General features: G+C 38.4%; 1 protein-coding gene across 2 annotated transcripts in view; it reads right to left on the bottom strand.

Annotated features, from left to right (window-relative positions):
* The window catches only part of CPT1A (carnitine palmitoyltransferase 1A (liver)), a 46,094-nt gene extending 25,603 nt beyond the window's left edge, over positions 1–20,491 (bottom strand). Inside the window, exons 1-9 of one of the 2 annotated variants that reach the window (XM_010562527.1) lie at positions 20,459–20,491; positions 16,621–16,807; positions 11,001–11,180; positions 7,298–7,389; positions 7,017–7,171; positions 5,558–5,697; positions 4,983–5,154; positions 1,587–1,688; positions 740–877 (exon numbers count right to left, since the gene is read on the bottom strand). In XM_010562527.1, the coding sequence (XP_010560829.1) occupies positions 740–877; positions 1,587–1,688; positions 4,983–5,154; positions 5,558–5,697; positions 7,017–7,157 (693 nt within the window). In that variant the 5' untranslated portion in view covers positions 7,158–7,171; positions 7,298–7,389; positions 11,001–11,180; positions 16,621–16,807; positions 20,459–20,491. Of the gene's footprint in view, positions 1–739; positions 878–1,586; positions 1,689–4,982; positions 5,155–5,557; positions 5,698–7,016; positions 7,172–7,297; positions 7,390–11,000; positions 11,181–16,620; positions 16,808–20,454 lie in introns of both variants that reach the window. The other variant, XM_010562528.1, reaches the window with a different exon arrangement.
* Positions 20,492–20,558: the final 67 nt, after the last annotated feature.

The following is a 20,558-nucleotide window of genomic DNA, read 5'->3' as shown; positions in this document are numbered from 1 at the left end:
CTTGCCTCCCTACTTAAAAAAGACAAACACAAAATACCTAATTTGCATTAAACTTTAGGGAAAACAGCAAAAAAGGGGCAAGAGAATGAAATTAAATTCAAATGTAGCTCTCTGATAAGCTTCTGAAGAAGTCATGATCTTCAGATAATATTTAAGATGTATCAGATCTCCTAAACGTTTTGCAGCCTTTGCCAGGACAGCTTAGGCTACCGGGTACAGCCACATGTTAGATAATGTATCAGGAAGGAATTATATTACAGCTCTCACTATGATGTTGGGGTTTGGGTTTTCCTTTTGATAAAAAACCCCAAACCTATTGTTACAATTCTTTATTTCTCTTCCATATGCTTTAGCTGCTCTCTATAAAAAAATTGCCCTAAATCACTCTTCTAAACTACCTGGGTAGCCAGGCCCATTGTTCAGTTATCAAGTTTAAGAAGTAGATAAACAGACCTCAAAAGCAATCACAACAGCAAAAGCTAAATCACCTGCTCCAGAATAACAAACATAAAATAAGGATTCATTCTTTCAAGTTCCATTCACCACACTGTTTACCAAATCACACAAATTATTTCTGTGCAGATCAGGTGGTCTCCAATGCACTTTACAAAAATATTAGGCAGTTGCAATTGCTGCTTTTTACATTTAAGAAAGAATGAAAGTTAAGCCAAAAAAAGGCAACAGGGAACAAATTAAATTATGTCATTTGCATAATTGAGCCTCCTATTTATCTACTCACATAGTTTGTGGCCCACCAGGATTTTAGTTTCAAATACCATTGAAGCCTTGGTCCCAAATTAAATGCAAAATCTTTGGCAAGACCCTCCATTCTTCTGAACTCTTCATCATCCATAAGTGGACGGACTGATTCCAGATACTAGAATACAGGAAAAGAATCAGCATCAGTATTGTAACTAATAATACGTAGCTTCTTGCCATTCCTACACAAAGCATTTGAACAGTAGACAAAGATTATCCAAACTCAATTCATAAGGTTGCAAATACTATGTTGTTAAAATAAGAGTATACACTCTTCTAAACATCTGCCTGCAAACTACAAAAATGAGATCTTTTTCCAGACATTTGTCAGCAAATCACAAGTGGAAGAGGTTACTTTTCTAAAGACACATTTTCCATTCAAAAGGGGAAGACATACTGTTTCTTCAGTATCAGGCAGAGAGATTTTTTCATCTCTAAAAACCAAGCTTTCAGTTTCTGTGACATACTGTCCTACTTTACACACTTTGCTATAAGGCTTTGTGTCATAAAACACACATTTATATGTTCAAGCTGTGAAAGATAAAAAACCCAGTATGTTTCAAAAGCCCTGGAAATCACACTTTGTTGCATAGTCTTACATCAATAGACATTATATCATCCAATATGAATTATGCCAGCTTCAAATTGTCACCAGTTTCAGTGGTTTGCCATTGCCTTTATTTTAATTTCTATGCAGAGGTTTTAATCCATTACGCCATATTAATACCACCATGCAATACTTTTAGAGGACACGGCAAAAAACCCACAAGGGCACCTAAATACGGATTTAGTGTTACTGAAGAAAATGAATTAATGAATGTACACACCCTATTGACTGTGTCTTTAACAGCTGGAACTGGCAAACGTGGTAAAGATGTCTGGAAACTGTATAACATGGGTTTACGTCCTGAGAAGAGTTTTACAAGTGCCTGAAGAAAAACAAAAACAAAATACACACCTCAAATTATTAGGTTCAACAAAAGAAAAATGGCAGAGTAATAAAGTGTAATGTAACTCATAGTTCTTTTTACTGGTAAATTATATACTGTACTAAATTTAGCAAAATATCCTATTTACCACTGTTCCACAAATCGAAAAGGCACTGACATAAACTAATTTCCTAAAGGTTAAACAACATGTCAGTGGAAGAGAAAGACGTTCATAGTCATTCCTGACTTCCCAGACAATCTTCCAGTCATTAGGCAATATTGTAGTTTATGAAAGGTACACCTTGATCTCAACAGAAAATAAAGACAAAGTTACTTAGCATTTCTTTTCTTCAAAAGTTTACCTCTGTAAAGATTAAAAAAGCAAGTCTACCAGTTGATCTCTTACGATATAGTAGATACTACAAAAATATTTATATTGTGCTTCAAAACAGGAATCACTATCAAGCCCATCACTCTGCTAAGGACCCTAGATAACTATAGCCACCTTTAAAAATAATAATTATGCTTTGGAATCATGGTTTAATATGTTCCAAAGTTATAGCTCAACATCAATAATAGTATTAATGTTACAGGGAGTTTCTTCAAGCGTGAGCCTGTCTTAGTCTACTGCGCGATTTGAACACATCAAATTGTGCAAGCATGCCAGTGTTATACTCAGTGCTTGTGTTACAAAAAAACAACAACAAAACAAAAGAGCCAGAGATGACAATTCCGATCTTAGCTTCAGATATCACAGCATCTCCCGTTTTCTGTGAGAGACTGAAGACAGAAGCAGCATTTCTGTATACAACTACTTCTCAGCTGTGACATGCACTAGGCTGAAAGTCTAGACCATGCAACTTCTAGGCTACACATGAAAGAATTTTGACATTATCACCCTATTTCAGCATGAAAGTAAGGTCAAGTATTACACCGACAATCCAGTGGAACCTTTATTGTCGAAGTCCAATCTTGGTCCAATGTACTATACCATATATTGTATATAGGCCAATAGACTAAAGACAGAAGAAAACAGAAAATGTCATTTCCCTACTAAATTCCCAGAACTTCTCCCTTCTATCCCTCCCCCAACTGACAAAACTATTTGTTAAAATGTAGAGTTTTTCCACCCTCTCAATTTCCTTGGTCAGCACATCTAGAGGAGGTTGTTTTAGGCAGCACAAAACTATTAAGAATTGCAGAGAATTACCAGCAACAAAGACCTCCCTGCAAATGGATCTGTATCAGAGAGCTGTCAGATGTACATGGATGCACCACAGTGATCAGCCCAATGAAATCTAGTTGTGCTTCATGACAAGAAAAATTTGAAGCCTGATGAGAAAAAAAAGCTCAGCTTTTCATAAGAAAAATCTGATTCCATACTTGGAAACAATTTTATTCCAGAACTCTTTAGCCAGGAAAGGTTGAAATTATCTTCAGAGTACCTCCTCAACTGACAAAAACAGCAAACACATTTGACAGTATTTATCTCTTCAGTAAACTTGTAGTAGAGAATTTAACAGTTTAAGACCATTAAAGTGATCTGACAGACGTGCATACTTAATTATATCTGATTTCATATGTAGACACAGCAAATAATTGCATTCTAGCATGTGTTGCATCTGTTCACAGATTATTATTATTTTTTAACTTATTTTTTAAACCTGCAACTACTACTCGGATTTTCCCCCTAATCTTGATACAGGAAATTTGACTTTAGAAGATGAAGTATGTTCATTAAAAGTGCCACCTTCCAACCAGCCTGAAAATCACTGTACTGTGACTGAAATCAGAGCTCAGGTTTTTGATAGGCACAACTATTTGAACAGAAGATAGTATATTCACGATAGCATTTTTCATGCTGCTAATCAGCATGAAAAACAGCTAAGGGGAAAAAAAACACCAAAACAACCCCAACAGGAAAACCCCTCCAGAAAATTACACGATATTAAAAGATTTTAAAAAATCTAGAAAGCTAAGGTAGTCAGTACTGTTTTACTAGGGAAACCAGTCTTCTCTTATGTTGGGACTACCTAAAGAAGGAATAAGGTATTAAAATAGAGCTTCATATTAAGTATAGATGAGACTGTTGGGCATACACCTCTATAGTCAGAATGTATTTTAAAACATATAATACACAACAAAATATAATACACAACAAAATACATATGCAACATATATAACAGACAAAATTTTATAAATACAATACACAACAAAGCATGGTAAGTAGCATTACAGTTCATACTGTTTATGGTTGATGAGGCAATATTAACAGACTTAAAATATCTATTTGGTAGGACATGCTGAAAACCCAGACAGCTACAGCTTCAAGCAATCGACAGAAAACCTTACCATTCAGAGCCTGTACTGTACAAATTCGAGTCATGAGGCTCCTGATACCGCTTCCAGTAGAAACTATCAATTAGAAATTTCATTTGTAACAGATGAACATTAAATTCTATTTTAGTGTACCATTCTGGATACCTGTTCTTGAACATATTTCATAATAAATCATGACATGTTGTTAGTCTAACACACATCAGTTAATTTTTGAGGCTGCAGAGACTAATTTTATCATAGTAGGGCACTTAAGTTATTTATACAATACTGGCAAAAGTGAGTTGAAACAACCCAGTCCAAGTAACAAAACCCCACTTCATCTCTTAGAGCACCTATACGTAGATTTACTCACTTTATACCTACCACATCCTTTAAGGATCCTTTTCCAAAGCACCACAATGATCAACAGGAGCCAGATCGCTCTCATCTTACCCTTATGTAAAAACTGCATAACAAGCTACCTACCTTATACTTTTTCTCCAACTCATTTTGGAGGCATACCAATAAATCAAATGGAAAGGACATTCAATATTATTTTCTTCAAGCTTAAGATTAATTTTAGAATGGATGACCAGAAGTCTTAACATTTCACCAAAAGAATTAGAGTAGCACTTTCTGGGGAGTACAAGATTCTTTGGTGTTGCAGCCCAAGTTCTTTAAGCTGTACTTGCACATCAAGAAAAAGTAGATATTTGAGTTACACAGTGCCAAGGCATTGGCAAATTTAGCATTTATTCTTGAAGCATTTACTCTTCCTTCTACAAGGCCATCCTGAATAGTTTAATTATAGCATCAGAAGGATGACAGTAATTAGTAGAAATATCTACCTAACAGCCTCCTGTCTCATGACACAGAAAAGACAGCAAGGAAAAACCTGCAAAATTTTCTCTTTTAAGGCTTTGAATACATATCAGATAGAAGATAAGATGAAACAAAAAGACAATATATCCTTACCATCCAAAACTTGGTGCCTGCAGAAAGTTTGCCATGTTCAGCGAACATCCAACCATGATAGGAAAGCAGCATTTTTAGAGAGTAGCGCATTGTGATGATAAGGGCAACCCAAAGCCCTGTGCCAAAAAGTATTCCACTCACGATGTTCTGTGTTTGGTTTGACATATAGCCACTATTTAAAACAAAAGCGAGCATGTGTAAGTTAATGTCAGCTTAAGTTCTAAACAGAACCTAATATTGCAAACCTAAGTCTAATGGTACTACAGGCAAGCATTACACAAGCTTCATGCCTCTTTAGCCCTTTTTCATAAACTCCTTTCCAAACACCCTTTCATGCAGCAAGATCAAAGGCCACAGAAGCTGCCAAATGTGCTTCCCAAATACTCAGACAACAATGTAGTAATACTGGTATAGCAACTTACCTATTTCATACCCTCATACATCTGCTTATGGGGCTTACTCTGTCACAAAAATACTGTTCAAAACCTGATACACTTTAACAGGATTAGCTTTAAGAGTAGCTACAAATAAAACTGATTTCCTTTAGAGGAACAGTAACTTTTCAGTCTACTTACGTTGTATCAAGTGTTCGGTTGATTTTAGCTATTATTCCTAAAGAAGGATCAATTTTGGCATACATTGTCGACATCACACCCACAACTACAATAAGCCAGCTAGATGGGCTAGCAGGATAAACGCCAGTGATAATTCCATTCTGGAAAGAAAAGCCTTCACATAATTTTTTCATACTAAAGTGGTTGACTTCATACCATGAAAAGCAATGAAAAACAATTAAGTTTAAAACATTTAAGTCATTTAGTTTTAAAAAAGTAGTTAAGATTATCCAACATTTTCTTATGTATGCTCAACTCAGGAGCAGGGAATGGATTTAGTTTAAATTTGACTGCTACAGAAAATTGTCACAATGATATCAAGAATTAAAGGGACTTTTAAGTTCTTTTGTAGACAACACTGATGCTGCTGCAAGTCTTACAAAAATACTGAAAGGAGAAAACAACTTTGGAACAAATGACACTTCAGGAATTTCCACTTACACTGAGTTAGGCCTCTCTAAAAGAATACATGGCAAAAATATTTCACGGAACAAGACCTGGAAACCAGAATCAAGGTTTTTTTTATATCATTTAAACTGTCCTTCTCATAGCTTTATGAGAAGATTTTATTAAGACTACTGTTAAAAAAATGTTTTTAAAAGAGATGTTGAAGATAGCCTGTAGCTTATCTAGTTTGGTACTAATAAAATAGATACCATTTATGATCCAATGAACAAAACAATAAATTCACAACAATCTGGAAGTTAGAAATACAACTGTGATTCTGTCTACATATTTATGTCTCAACTCTGTCTGAGGATACAGCCAATTCAAATTGAACTGAATGCTCTTATTTATCAGCTCATCTTCATAGCTTCTTTCCTTCTGTAACCAGCATTTCTACATAAATATCCTGGAAAGTACCCCTACTCATCATTAATTCAGACTAATGTTGTTCAAGCACTTACAAATACCTCATCAGAAACATTACTACTTAGCATAACTTGTACAAGATAGGTATTCAGGTAACTTTTTGAAAACAGCAAACATTGTCCTTAATTTGAAAACTTAATTCTGGCAAAGAATACGTAAAATCAAGAGTGTAGTCTTGTAATTTTTAGTGTCATATTACTTAGAGGTACAACTAGTTATATTTCTGATGTGCTAAAAAATTACATAATTACATGATGTATTATGAAGAGAATGAAGTAAATTAAAGCTATTGTTAATTTCTACATCAGTTTCATCTTGCTTCCATAGAATAAATCAAGAAGATGTACCTTCCAGTCTTCGCAGCATCACCCAGTGCTACCTTCCTCAGTATCCCTTGTCTTAACTAAAATCCATACAAGCCTTTCACAGTAAGGAGCTTTATTTGCACAAAGGCAAAAAAATTAAGTTTTGCCTAAACAAAACTTCAGTAAGTCTATAAAACATTAAATAACCCTCAAGCTTGGCGGACATGACAAATTTAAAATACCTTGAATCTGATGAACTTTTTCTTCCATGAATGAACACCAGATAGGTAAATTTGTTTGAGTGCCTCATGGCTCATTTGCAGGTCAATCCCATCTGGAGTTACTGTAAATTGAAAAGCTACTGCTTGATGAGCTTCTGCCATTTTCAGAAAGAGTTCTGTCAAAAAGCAAAGTTAAAAAATTATTTCCTTTTTGTTCAAAGGAACTAGGAGCTAGTCCATTTCTAGCAAGATATCTTCTACACAGTAATTTTGGGAAATATTTCAAAGTATGCCAAACTTACATACAGTAGTTGCCTCTTCCTTACAGGCTATGCTTGCACTTCAGTCTGAGCGTCCAGTATGTTAATTAAGGTACCTCTTCTAACTACAACAGCTGAAAATGGAAGCAAAACACTCTCATGTAACTTAGGCCTTTTGGCAAGATTGCAGCAAGGTGAATATCGTGAATATATGCAATATATAAAAATTCAGAGCAGAGCAGCATATTACGGCCATAATGTTTAGAAAAAGCACATTATGGGTACATAGCATCTAACACTATAATGATAAAGGAGATTCAGAAAATGTTTTTTTCATCATTTTAAAACAAAAGGTATTAAAAGCCTTCACCTCAACTAGCAAATCAAAGCTGCTTCTGGCCGTATCTTCCTCTGAAATTTTTTTCATATCTTAATTTCAAGCTGATTAGTCACAGCAATAAGAGACTATAGCCCCTGCAGCTCCGAGTTCTGGCTGGCAAATAATGGCAAAATCAAAACTATGCAGAGTTGAGGAAACCAAATCACAACTGTCAGAAAAATTACCTTCACATAAACAAATCTGAAATTGAGAGGGCTGCAGCTCAGTTTAACTACCCAAACAAATATCAACAATGGTGCCAATATTGACAAAAGACCATAATAATGGGCAGGCATAACAGGCTTAAATAAAAACCACTGGAAGTTAAAACAGAAATACAACTGTCATTCTGTCTACATATTTATGTCTCAACGCTGTCTGAGGATACAGCCAATTCAAATTGAACTGTATGCTCTTATTTATCAGCTCATCTTCATAGCTTCTTTCCTTCTGTAACCAGCATTTTCACATAAATATCCTGGAAATTACCCCTACTCATCATTAATTCAGACTAATGTTGTTCAAGCACTTACAATAAGAACATAGATTTTTGCAGACAGGCTCTAGGTATAACATTGAAATGGTGCAAACTACATATTCCTGAGGAGACCATCATGATTCCAAAGTCTTTTGTCCACATTCTTTTATTAGCTTACCAAAACTTCTGTGCATAATCGTAAAAACAACATCCTCTTAGAAGTATGGCAAAAAGGCAGAAGAATCCATAACCCCACCTGTAGGTCAGGATTCAAGGGCAAGTTTTAATTTCACATTTTTACTGGTACAAAACACAATATCATCAATACCAAGTGTTTTAAGGTGGCATTTCTATTTAAGCAAAACCAAAAGAAAGTACAACTACTTCATGCCTTTTGAACCCTAAAGGCTGAAATTTACATTTCTTTTGCAAACCTGAAGTTTAGACTTTATAATTAAATTCTGGTAGACATTTATCCCCTGTTGAACAGCATTTGAGGGTTAACTAACCACTGCAGTTTAGCTGGGCACTTCAAAAGCATTTTATTATGACTCTAGTGCTCCTCCTCTAGTCTGTAAATATTCTACTATGTCAAAGTCATCTGGAGCACAGAGAAGGAGTGCAAAGGTATATGAGCAGACAACTAGGGAATGTAAGTATTGGGAATACTGCAGTAATAGTAGGCTTAGGAAATAAATACACAATATTGGGAATGCTGCAGTAATAGTAGGCTTAGGAAATAAATACACAGTATAGGAGGAGAAGGAGCATTAGGCAGAGATGAACAAGATAAGTGCTGTTGCGCAGCATTTAGTAAGGTTGCTGACCAGTAGGTAGTGGCTGTTTGAAATATTTAAAGGGCCTATCCCCAGACCAGCCTGCAATGATCAACCTCTGCAATACAACTACTGCTACAGTGGCTGACGGTAATTCACAGATCTTCAAAATCCATCAGCCACTGCTCAAGTTCTAGAGACTGAGTCCTGGGTGAACCAGGCTTCTGGGCTTCCAGAAGGGTAGCTAAAGCTCACAATATCACAGATGGCATGCAATTTGATCGATGCATGTACTGTGTCTGATTAGGACAACAAAGAAACCAAATCAGCTTTGAACACCAGTTTCAAAACCTTTAAGACAAGCCCTGTATGCTCTAGTAACAACAGCAATTTGTAGTACTTAATGACTATATCACTAACAACTGCTTATTCATAGGGGCCTTGCTGCAGACAAGTATCAGGAAGCCGAAGTCATCTGTCCATTCATTCATTTAAATTGTGCATCACCAGTTCAACATTGAGACCAACACTGCAAGACAGCAATAAAAGAAGACAGGCAGCAGTAATACATGGTATACCCTGGACTCAACATGGTTTGCAAAAAGGGAAAGTACTCTAAGAATTCATCATATGTTTAGCAGTACTACTAAGACTAGGATGGAAAAAAAAACACAACAAAACCAACCATACCCCCATACGGAGAATCAGGCACCTGGATTTGTCTCAAGAAGGGCCAACAGGTTCTCCAGTTCACTCATGGAACTTTGTATTCTGGAATGCCAGTGCCTTAAGTACAAGATCAACTAGTTTCTATTACCCCTCAACTCCCCCGTGACTTCTCAGCCTGGGAATTTGTAACTACCCTCCTTTCTGTTTCTGAAGAGGAAGAATTTCAGGAACCCTTCCCTTTTTAGGCATATGCATTTCTACTGTCCAAGGCAGAAAAAGATTATAAATAGCATTAATCATAAACAGTCAACCTGATATTTTAATGAATTAAAACTTAGCATGATCATAAAATCAAATAAGCTTCAATAAGGAAAATATTCCTTATTGCCAAACAAAGAAATATTATTTCAGCAAGAATTAACCCTGAATCAAGTAAACAAGCCCTGAAAACAAAGACAAGTCTAGTTCTTGGACTGTATTACTTGACCCTAAGATGTGAAACAATCAAATGGCTTGTTTCTTTTCATATCCTTTTCCATAAGAAAAATGTAAGCCTTTAAGACTGTTCTGAATTATGATAGCTGAACACTAAAGACTTCCTGAAGTTCCTTTCTTTGAACACTTATTTTCCTCCTTAAAGACAAATTTAATCATAAGCTGCTGTACACTTCCCCTCCTTTGCATTCCTCTGCTGTCACGTGCTTGCTAGCAAAGTAGGTAAAAGGGCACAGGCCAGAGGAGCACGAGTTAGACTTACAAACTTGACTTGCCAATGTGAGTAAGGCAGCACCCACATCAATTGGCTAACTAACACTGAAACAGTAACTTCTTCTAACTTCAGGCATTTTGGTCAGCAAAATATTTCTGTACAGCATATACTAATTAAACTCATTCCCAACAGAGAGCCATAAACAAAAGCTTTTGACTTTCTTAGCGGTTTCGCCAGGTCTTAGTTAAAGGGGAAAAAAAAGAGCATAATAATGTCTAAAAGTAATCTGAAATGGCTATTTTCATTCCTTTCAATGTTCTTTCATAATATTAATGTATCTTAAAAAACACACTTGCCCCTTAAAGCTTGGTTTCTTTTTTTTTTTTTCCTTTTAAAGGAGAAAGCTGCCTGTTCCTTGCTCTTTTCTGGTTTTACTTCAATTCAAACATGCTGCAGCAGCTGCAGATGTTTCTCCTCTTCCCTTTTCAGATCTCTGCTTAAGCCAATCAAAACTTAACCACAGGTGGTTTTTTTTTCCATTGTTATAAACAAGTACTGCTAGATTGGATGTCACTTTCAAATCAAGAAAACACACCAGAAGACCTCAGCTCTGATAGTTTTTCAGACCATCAGGTCTATGCTGCTATGCCTACTATGCACAAAGCCTCCTCAGACCGCTCTTTTTGCATTTTCAGGATATTTACACTACGAAGATGGAGGTTCAACTCACAGACCTTATGACTTCAGGTTGCAGATGCTGAACAGTCAACTCTGTATGACAGCTTACACCTTCCTACAGCCACAGAAGGGGATGACAGCCTCAGCTCTGGAAAATCTGAAGCTAAAAGAGATCCCATGTGCAGGATACTTCCATTTAGTCATGCACGCAAGAAGTCACTTGTGGTTGGTAATGTCTATATGAAGCACATAACACAGAACACAGTGTCTAAAAGACAGTGAAAGAATTACCATGTGCCTCTTAAAAAGCACCAAGCCATGATACTAAAGTTAAATGTATTACACTACATTGCACAAAACAAGGTTTTAATTCCTGAAGCAGTTACATTTGGAAATGCTTCTGTAGATTTCAGAAGCTTTATATGGATAAAATGATAGTGCTAAAAAAAGTAAAGTCACCACCTCGACCTCAAAAAAAGCAACTCCTCTGCTTTAAGGGGATATCCACGTCGCCTGTTATCTCAGAGCTCATCTTAGCTACTTGCTTCCCAGACATTGCTTGGCTCATGCAATCCATTTTTTTCCCCATTTCCTATTCCTCTTGGAATAGAGAAAACCCTGCCATTTCTCCTTGGCAGCAGTCCAAACATCCACTGGAAAGAGACATAATATTTAAATGTAGTTTTCACATCTATAGCCCCTTTTCCTGCAAGGGAAGCAAGTTAACAAATGCAGAGGAAAACTGGAGAGAAGTCTTATTCACATGACCCAGAATAGCTAAAACCTTGCTGAAAGACTTAATTCTATGACTCTCGCTTGCAAGCTACCTCAACAATTTAGTTTGAGGATCTCCTCACAGATTTTTGACATTTATTTATAGATTAGCTTTTAGTTACAGGGCATACACCTGTGTAGTAACCAAACTAAGCTCACAAAACAATTATCTCCAATTATTCTACTTTGATGATCAAAGTTTTCTTAGAAAAGCAGTGACTGCTGCATACAATTTCTCCAAGAACACTGCTACATACCACCCTGCACAGGTTTCATACTGTTATCACATAGACATCTTTGGCACCCAAACCACAGGCTGTTCACAGATGGTGGGCAGATTTACATTGTCCCTGTGCTAAGAGCTAAAATATGCTGCATCTTGAAGTATGACGGCAGTTCTGAATTCAGAAGCACCCAGAAGCCCTCATAATTTCACACAGATGCAAGGTACTACCAATAAAACAATGAGACGCATCTTATCACACAGGTAGTGTCTTCTGACTCCTGCCAAGTTCCTACTAGCAAGCTTAAAAGTAAAAAAAAAAAACCAACCACATCAAACCCAGAAACCTGACCTTGAAGAATTTTTCACTCCTTTCTTAAAATAAACTTACAGCTTCAAAATTTAGCTTAGCACTTAAGTTTCAAATAGGAATAATAGAGACTGGTGAGGAGAAAAGAGTGATACTAAATCATTTACAATTACATTGTTTAAGGAAGTTTTCAAGATGGGAAGTGGAGAGAGGTATTAATTGAAAGTACACTATACCCAATTTTAATTAGGAAACATACTTAGAACTATATTAAGATTTCCATTTAAAACTAGACACCTTGAACTCAGAAGGTCTTGGGAAACCAAGTAAGTGCCCCCATGTCTTTGTCCCCCAAACAGTTTATTTCAAAAAGAAAAGGCAGGAGGAAGGAATTCCATTTCTATCAGCATGCAAAGCAATAAGAGTTACTGTTTGACTGTTACAAGCAGCCATACAAAACAGGAAAAAAATTCTGGAGCTCCCACAAGTTCTCTTAAAAGACTTCAACTCTGAAACTTGTTTAAATATTGAAAACATTGAAGAAGTTTTATCCAGTATTTTATTGTCCACACATCAGATCTCCCTTCAGGAAATGAGCTTGCTACAGCTCTTGGAAGAAAACAGACATCCAAGAAGTTTCATTTCTATGTTCATCTGTTAACGTATTTTGACACTTTAGGATAGATCACTGAGGACAAACTTGAGGAAATCAGAGCCAGTATTAAAACACAGAACACCTGCGCTGTGTTTGTGCTGAGACAGTGATCAAGTATTTTCTCTCACCTGTTTAAGCTATTACTATAGAAATTTGCATTTTCTACTCTACTAGAAAGCCAAAACTATGAATGCATTTTGTTTTACGCAAATCAATGAATAATTGTTTATGGTCAAATCTGTTGATTTCATACCAGACACTAAACTAAAAGCAAGAGAATTCCAAACACCAAGATGCCCATCCAAGTCTCCTCATGCATTATTCCAAATTTCTTTTCCGATTTCTGTTATTGATGCTCCTGTCAGTCCAAGCCTTTAGTACCACCTACACAACATAATTCAGACTGCCCTATGGCAGCTGACTTTGCCTAGATAGTGTGCTTGCAATGAAATGATATGTAGTGAAGCACAACAAAGCCAGTGCCAACATCCTAAAATAGCTTGCTACCATGTTAGTTTACTTCCACACTTTGCCACCAACTACAGCTTAATGGCAACATTAATCTATACAGCCATCTCAGAAATGGATGCAATCTACAGATAATCAGGGTTGCTTGAGCTTTTTGGTTTTGTTGGAAAAGACTCATGCAAACACCAAAAAGTGTATCAAATACTTGTATCAAGCAGCAGGATCTCTTCTTAGACAAATGTAAAGGGCTAGAGTCTTCCCAAAATTTTTTTGTAAGTGTAGTTGTCTTTGTAACATTCATCAAGTATGTCTTCACCTGTCTGAATTCTGCAGAGGTTCTGAAGTCTATCAGTTTGACACCCTTCCAGATGTTTCATGTACAGCTGTCAAACCCTATTTAAATGATTGAAGACAGCAAAACACAGAGGAAAAAAGGAACCAAACTGCATATAGATTTACAAGTACAGGGACTGAAACTGGGAGTAGTGGCTGATAGACCAGGGGATTTCACTGCCATCCAGATGGACCTCAACAGGCTGGAGAAGTGGGCAGGCTGAAACCTTAACACATTCAACAGAGAGGTGCAAAGTCCTGCACCTAGGGAGGAGTAACTCCATACACTAGTACACGCTGGAGACCGACTGGCTGGAAAGTAACTTTGCAGCAAGTTGCACACAAGCCAGCAAGGTGCCTTTGCAGCAACGGCAGCTAACAGAATCCTGGGGTGCATTAGGAGGAGTGTTGCCACCAGGTTGAGGGAAGTGACTCTTCCCTTCTACTCAGCATTGGTGAGGCCCCATCTTGAATACCGTGTCCAGTTCTGGGCTCCCCAGGGAAAGGGAGAAATGAAACTACTGGAGGGAGTCCAGTGAAGAGCCACTAAGAGGATTAAGGGCTTGAAGCATCAATCCTATTTTTTTTATACAGTGTAAACTGTATAGCTAGCAGAGATGCTTTATGAAATTTAATGCAGGAGTTCATAATAGATCTGCTTCAAAAAATAAACTTACTTTAGAACACTAAGGCCTGAACAGGAAATTCTGTGCTTCAATTGCTTTAAAGGAACAGCAAACCTTGGAAGTCAAATTGGTAGTAACAGTCAAACATTCAAAAAGAGCGAGTTTTCTGCAACTGACAATAATGTACTATTAGTTTGGAGGATAAAAGAAGCTGGATTTTGCAGTAGAATTTTTACAGAGATTTTGCATGAACTTTTAAGACAATGATTCATCTGAATTTTTCAACATTATTCCAGTAACTTTGCCCTCACTAAAAAGCACCAGTGTGTCATTATAAAAGGTTTTTAAATATATGTTGGTATTTTAAACACCACTGTATTGTCCAGTAAGAGTCTGCTAGTCTTAAGGCAGCAGGTAGATTTCTGGAGCTGACCTTAAGTGTCATGTATACTGCAGTGATACAGTGGGAAACAGTACAAACTTCCAATAAAAAATAAACCCTTGGAATTTAATGTTACATGTATATACCTATCTACAGGAAACATTGACTGTTCCTATCAGGTAAAGAAAGCCTGTATTATCAATAATAAAAACCATGTGACTTCAGTAAAGTGTTTTCACGGAGTTTGCTGTAAATGCAGTAGTTTCAGACACTAAAGTGTATCCTGTATAGCAGCATCCAGCACTGACTCAGTAACTCAAGGTCCCATCTGCTCCTATGTGAGTGACTACCTCCCCGCCACTATCTGACATAAATACGAAAATTCTGCCCTAATGCTAGAGGGTCGATTAAGTAAGGCAGCAAACCAGAGAATGCCAGAAGGATGCCAAAAATGCTTTTACTCACGTGCATCTGGTGCTCCTTTGATGCACAGTTGAACAAAGTTAAAACTAAAACTAAACAAAAAGCAGTTTAACAGAAATCCAAAGATGGAAGTTGTCTAGGGGTTTATGTCTTTCAAAGGAAATTCAGGTTTTGACCTATAAAATCTTCAGTAAACAGTATAAAATATACAGATCAAACATTTAAACATATGTCAAAAAAGATGGTCTTGTCTCTTTTGTATCTGTTTATTGGATATTCTATCAGCTAACACCACTTTCTTGCAGTGTATGCTATGCTTCTGCAAAAAGGTAACAAGATACCAAAGCCTAAGAAAGAGCAGAGCTTATTCATAGTTTGTGTGATATTCCACAAGGCACTGACTTCTGAACTTACTATAAAGATTAATCAGATACTGTTACTCACTTGAGAATATCTATTTCTAAATAGCTTCCTTACATACTAGCCTTCAATAATATCTAACCATGCTTCAGCATATAAAAAGACACTGATACTTGCTGCTCTCAAGTCTTACCAATAACTCACCCACCTTACAATGATCAATCATATTCTATAGACACAATATCATTAAAAGAAATCTGAGGAGTGAAGCCAAATAATTTCTGTGCAATAGTCATGTGGATTAAATTCACTCAACAGGGCTTCTCAGGTGAACCTAATGACTATGGCATAGAAATAAAACAGAAATCAAAGAATCACTCTGCTTTAAAACCTGAATTAACATAGCATTCAATCAATTATCATTTGATCTGACAAAAACAAAGTTAAACTGACAGGTTCTCTCATGCCACTTTAGTTGTGACTGATACATGCTAAAAACAGTTTAAGCCTCCTAAAAGCTGAATCTGCTGTTTATGCAGCAGTTCTCTCTCATAGGGTCTCCAAAGTAAAATTACTATGCCATGACTGAAGTGGCTAAAGTGACTTGGAAAGAGACTTCTCCAACCACCATCATCTGACATGTAAATTTCAAGTTCTCATCTTTGGTTATTGCTAATGATTGGCTCCAATGCTTTCCACCTCACACACAGCTGACAGCTGTGGCCCCTTGGAATTGCAAATATCTTAAAGGATTTCTCACATCTAAAAAATGAACAAATGCTGTGGTTCAAGCTAAGATGGAGAACTGAATACATATATTTGCCAAGGTACAGCAACGCTGGGACCTACTGCAAACCTTACCCACAGCAGACAGTTTGAAATCAGAACAGCTAAGGAATTTGCAGTAACTTGCTGTCCCACTGACAAACCTATCAGGTTGTGTCCCACCCTCAGCAGTTTTCCAAGATCACCTGTGGGTGAATATTAGCTAGCTTCTGCAGGCATCTCCTTTGGAATCTTGGGCCAATTTCTTCATTCCCTTCCCAAGTGGTAAACTGGAGCAACGGGCATATATGGAAGGGAAGAGATAATAACAGACCAATGAATGAAACGTAAGCATACCTGAACAGCTGTTTTCCTTAAAAGTGGACTTGAGATCTATTTGTCACACAGAAATCTTCTGTCCCGCAAGCTTACTGCAGCTGAGATCTTGAATAGGTTAGGACACACTGAGAGGCAGATTCATTCCAATGCTGCTATCTCCTAATAGACATTAGACTACAGCAATGGCAAACAGTCAGTTGTAGCTCTGAAATAGGAAGTCAAGAAAAACAGTTTGAGCTTTGATTCACACACAGCTTTCAACCACTCAGAAGGACTGAATCAGACTGGAACCATTTTAGAAAAAGTGATGGAAATGGAGAGAAGAGTCACAAGCAGGAGTTCTGAAACACTGTTTTCCATTACACTGGATGAATGTATTATCTGATCGATCTGTCTTCATTTAACAGGTCTGAGATGGTGAGGAATTGTGGAGTGAAAGAAAGTTCATCTGCTACCCAGCCAGTCATTTCTGAGGGCTCAAACTAGTGATCACTAGCTAATGCCGTAAGCAAGGTGATCTCAGGGGCTAGACTCCAATGTTAGTTTCAGCTTAAGACATCCAAGCATCTGCCTGCAGGCTTTAAACTCCCATTAGAGCCAACACAGATACCATCAAGACTTCTTGGAGAGATGCTCACAGAACAGACCGTTTTCACTGGCACTTCCAGGAGAAAAGCCACAGATAGTAAATTGTCTTCTCACCTGATCAAACCGGAGACAGTCAGGCAAAGAAGTAGAAGAGACTGGCTATAGCAGACAATGTGCTACTTACTAGGCTAACACTAAGGAATATTAATCCCTACAGTTTCTGGATCATATGGCCTCTCTCTTCTTCCCAAATAGCATGCTCCTGTAAAAGATGGTTCCAAACTGTACCGTTTAACCAAAACAAAAAAAACCCCACAAACCCAACCCAAAACCAAAACACTGACATGCTCCACAACTGTAATCAAAACAGAAACTTTTACAATTGTCATATTATTTACATTTTTCTCCCCTATACGGAGTAGGATATACTATACTGTTCCTAGACCTTTTAGATTATTCTAGTCTCTATTGCAATACACATTATATTGTAAACATCCCAGCAAGCTACCTCCCCTGACCTTCTAGAAATTCAGAATAAACTTGCAGAGTGAGAGATATGCATACAAAACTAAAACACTGCACAGTTATACCATGCAGAAACCTCCCCCACCCCACCCCAAAACCTAGGCTCTAGATCTGGGTATTTCTTTTTAATACTGCTATAAAGGACACACCTTGGCATTTAGATTATATGAGTTTTATCCCTTGTCTCTCCCTTTGCACTAATGAGCTTCTATGCTCATGCAGTAAAGAATTATTATTATCTTCTCTATAACAACAAATATTTTTGGAATGGCAGGACTTTTACGAGATATGTAAGAAGTCACATTTTAGGACTTCAGAGATCCTGGAAGATGGACAACAGTGATTGGTGACCAAAGGCAAACTGAATGGACTGCTTTCACAGTAGTTCAATGATCATTTACTGTAGAAGGTTGAAAGACCTGAGTTCGGTCTTTCAGCTTGTATAAGGCTCAAAGACTGAAGAACCAGCTCCAAACATTTTACAAATATTTAAATTGACCATTCTATTAAAGTTAATCCAGAACTGGAAAAAGAGGGGTGCTTTTCAGTCATTTAGAGCTTCTTTTTCTGAACATGTGGAGTTCAGGACTATGATGTAGCATGCTGCAGGATGAAGACAGTGGTTTTGAATATCAAAAAAAAAATACACAGTTTTGGGGTTGGGGGGGTGTTTGTTTTGCAGTTTGTTTTTTTTGTTTGTTTTTAAATACAAGCATTCACTTAAGCCACCTTTTACCCAAGATTTTCCAAAACCAGTCATGTTCAGGATTCAACATTCCAACTACCCCTGCGAACAGAAACATCCCCCCAGCCGAGCAACCGCCGATCGCTCCAGAACTTGTGTTTGGTTTTATTTGCTCCGGGTCCTCTCGCCCCGATTTCCACCACGGGACGCAGGGAGTTGGCGGGCCGGCTCCCGCTCGACGAGGGGGCGGAGGGCCTCTGCGGGGCACGGCCCCGCCCCAGGCGCCCCGCCCCGCGCCTGCTCACGTGACCACTCCCGAGAAGTGGGTGAAAGGTCGCGCCGCCGCAGCGACGCGCAGGCCAACGAGAGGTAGGCGAGGGGGGGGGCAGCCCGGCCCCGGGCCACCGGCACCCTCAACCGCTCCAGGCTTTTCCAGGCGGGCCATGAAGGCACTGCCAACGGCAGACAACAGCTTCCCATGAGAAGGACGGCAAGCGATGGAGAAAAAAAAGTATATCTCAAAGCCTGGAGAAAAAAAGGGTGTGCTTCCCTTGTGCAACTTCAAAGCTTCTGTTCTGGTCCTCAGTGCTAAAAAGCTTCAGTTGCTTGATGTTACAGTTTTCTTTAACCAAGAATAGTGTTTTCTTCCTGGAAGAAGCTCTTGAATCAAGGCTGTAATGCCCCAAAATTTTAAAGAGCCCTCAGATCAACTCATCTTTCAAACAAAGTCACAGCTATGACAGAGCCCAATACCTATGTAATCATGTAAAGTTACATTTCCTGAACAAATGGACTTCCACATCATACTTACCTACAATATCACCTGTGCTATTATAAACTGGTAATTATTAGCTTATATCAGTATATCGCTATGCTTATAACAGGAAAAGAACCTGCTCATTACCACTGAAGACTACGATACTTTTTTTTATATAACATCCATTCACAATGGTCAGAAAACACATAAAAGAGCTTGTAGATCTGGAAATTGAAGAGGTCAGACACTCGGGAAAACACGATTATTTAAGGAGAGGAGAATGAAGGCATTATTAGATCTTCTCAGTGCTACACTCCTACAAACGTGATAAAGAAGAGGGTAGTTTTCTGTACAGTAGTCTCCTCTAGACTGCAGAGTTTAAATATGATTGTCCTCCAAGTGCTGACAAATTGCCAGATAAAAGGAAGAATGAGATATTTGTCTTGATCCTACTTTGCACTCTTCTCTTTGAAAGAAAAGGTGCTTCCTGTTACAGTTCCATCAACACTAGTATAGATCTGTTAGAACTGGGTTGTAACTGAAGTAATATTTTAGGTTGATTTTTCAGTTTAAACCAGAAAAGACAGTGCAAAATATGAAAGTTGTGTGAAAATGAAGTAAGAAAACGGAGTTCCAAGATGCTGCAAAAATCTTAAATCTACCTTTGGCAACAAGTCTAATTGGCATTCTCATCCAGTAAACCTGCCATACCATGAACAAAATACAACATTTTCTGTGTGTATCTCAAAAGCAGTTTGCAGCGACTGTGGTTTATAGGTTTCACAGCCTGCAATCACACAAGCATATGGACGAGTCTCTCACACACACTTCTTCGGTATTTAGTTTACGCACACTTGAAACCCCACCACTGATACCAAGCCGCGTGCACACTTCTACAGAGCTGAAACTTGTCCTGCTAACGGGTCAAAGCAGCTCCTCTAACGCGGAAGGCTGAGGGTCACCAACGTCGTATGTGTTCACTCGGCGTAGATTTCGTGAATCTCCCCATGTAACTCCGTAACACCGCTCCCCCCGCCGCTCCCTTATCTGCGGCAGTAACGCACTAAGCCCCACGCCAAGGGAACACCCGAGCAGGATGCCAAGGACACCTTGCCTTTCCAGTGCACTCCCGCGCCCGCCGAGGAGCAGCCCCGCTCCCACAGCGCTCCCCGCGTTTTCACCCCTTCCTCCAGCACGGATAAGCCCCGCTCAAGAAACAGCACACGGCGCACTCGCACATTTACCACAAAACTTCGTGCTCGCCCTAATGAAAATAATAATTAGGCTAAAAACAAACCAACCGAGCCCGCCCGCCTGACCCCGGTCTCGTCCTCCCTCAGCCCCGCCGCGGACGGCGGCGCACTGCGGACGCGCCGCGGCTGGGGGGCCGGGGGGGGGGGG

The sequence above is a fragment of the Haliaeetus leucocephalus genome, unplaced genomic scaffold (genome assembly GCF_000737465.1).
Source record: "Haliaeetus leucocephalus isolate CR32 unplaced genomic scaffold, Haliaeetus_leucocephalus-4.0 Scaffold161, whole genome shotgun sequence".
NCBI classification, from domain to species: Eukaryota; Metazoa; Chordata; class Aves; order Accipitriformes; family Accipitridae; genus Haliaeetus; species Haliaeetus leucocephalus.
The sequence above is the reverse complement of the archived record's forward strand: the minus strand, read 5'-3'. Positions and strand labels throughout refer to the sequence as shown.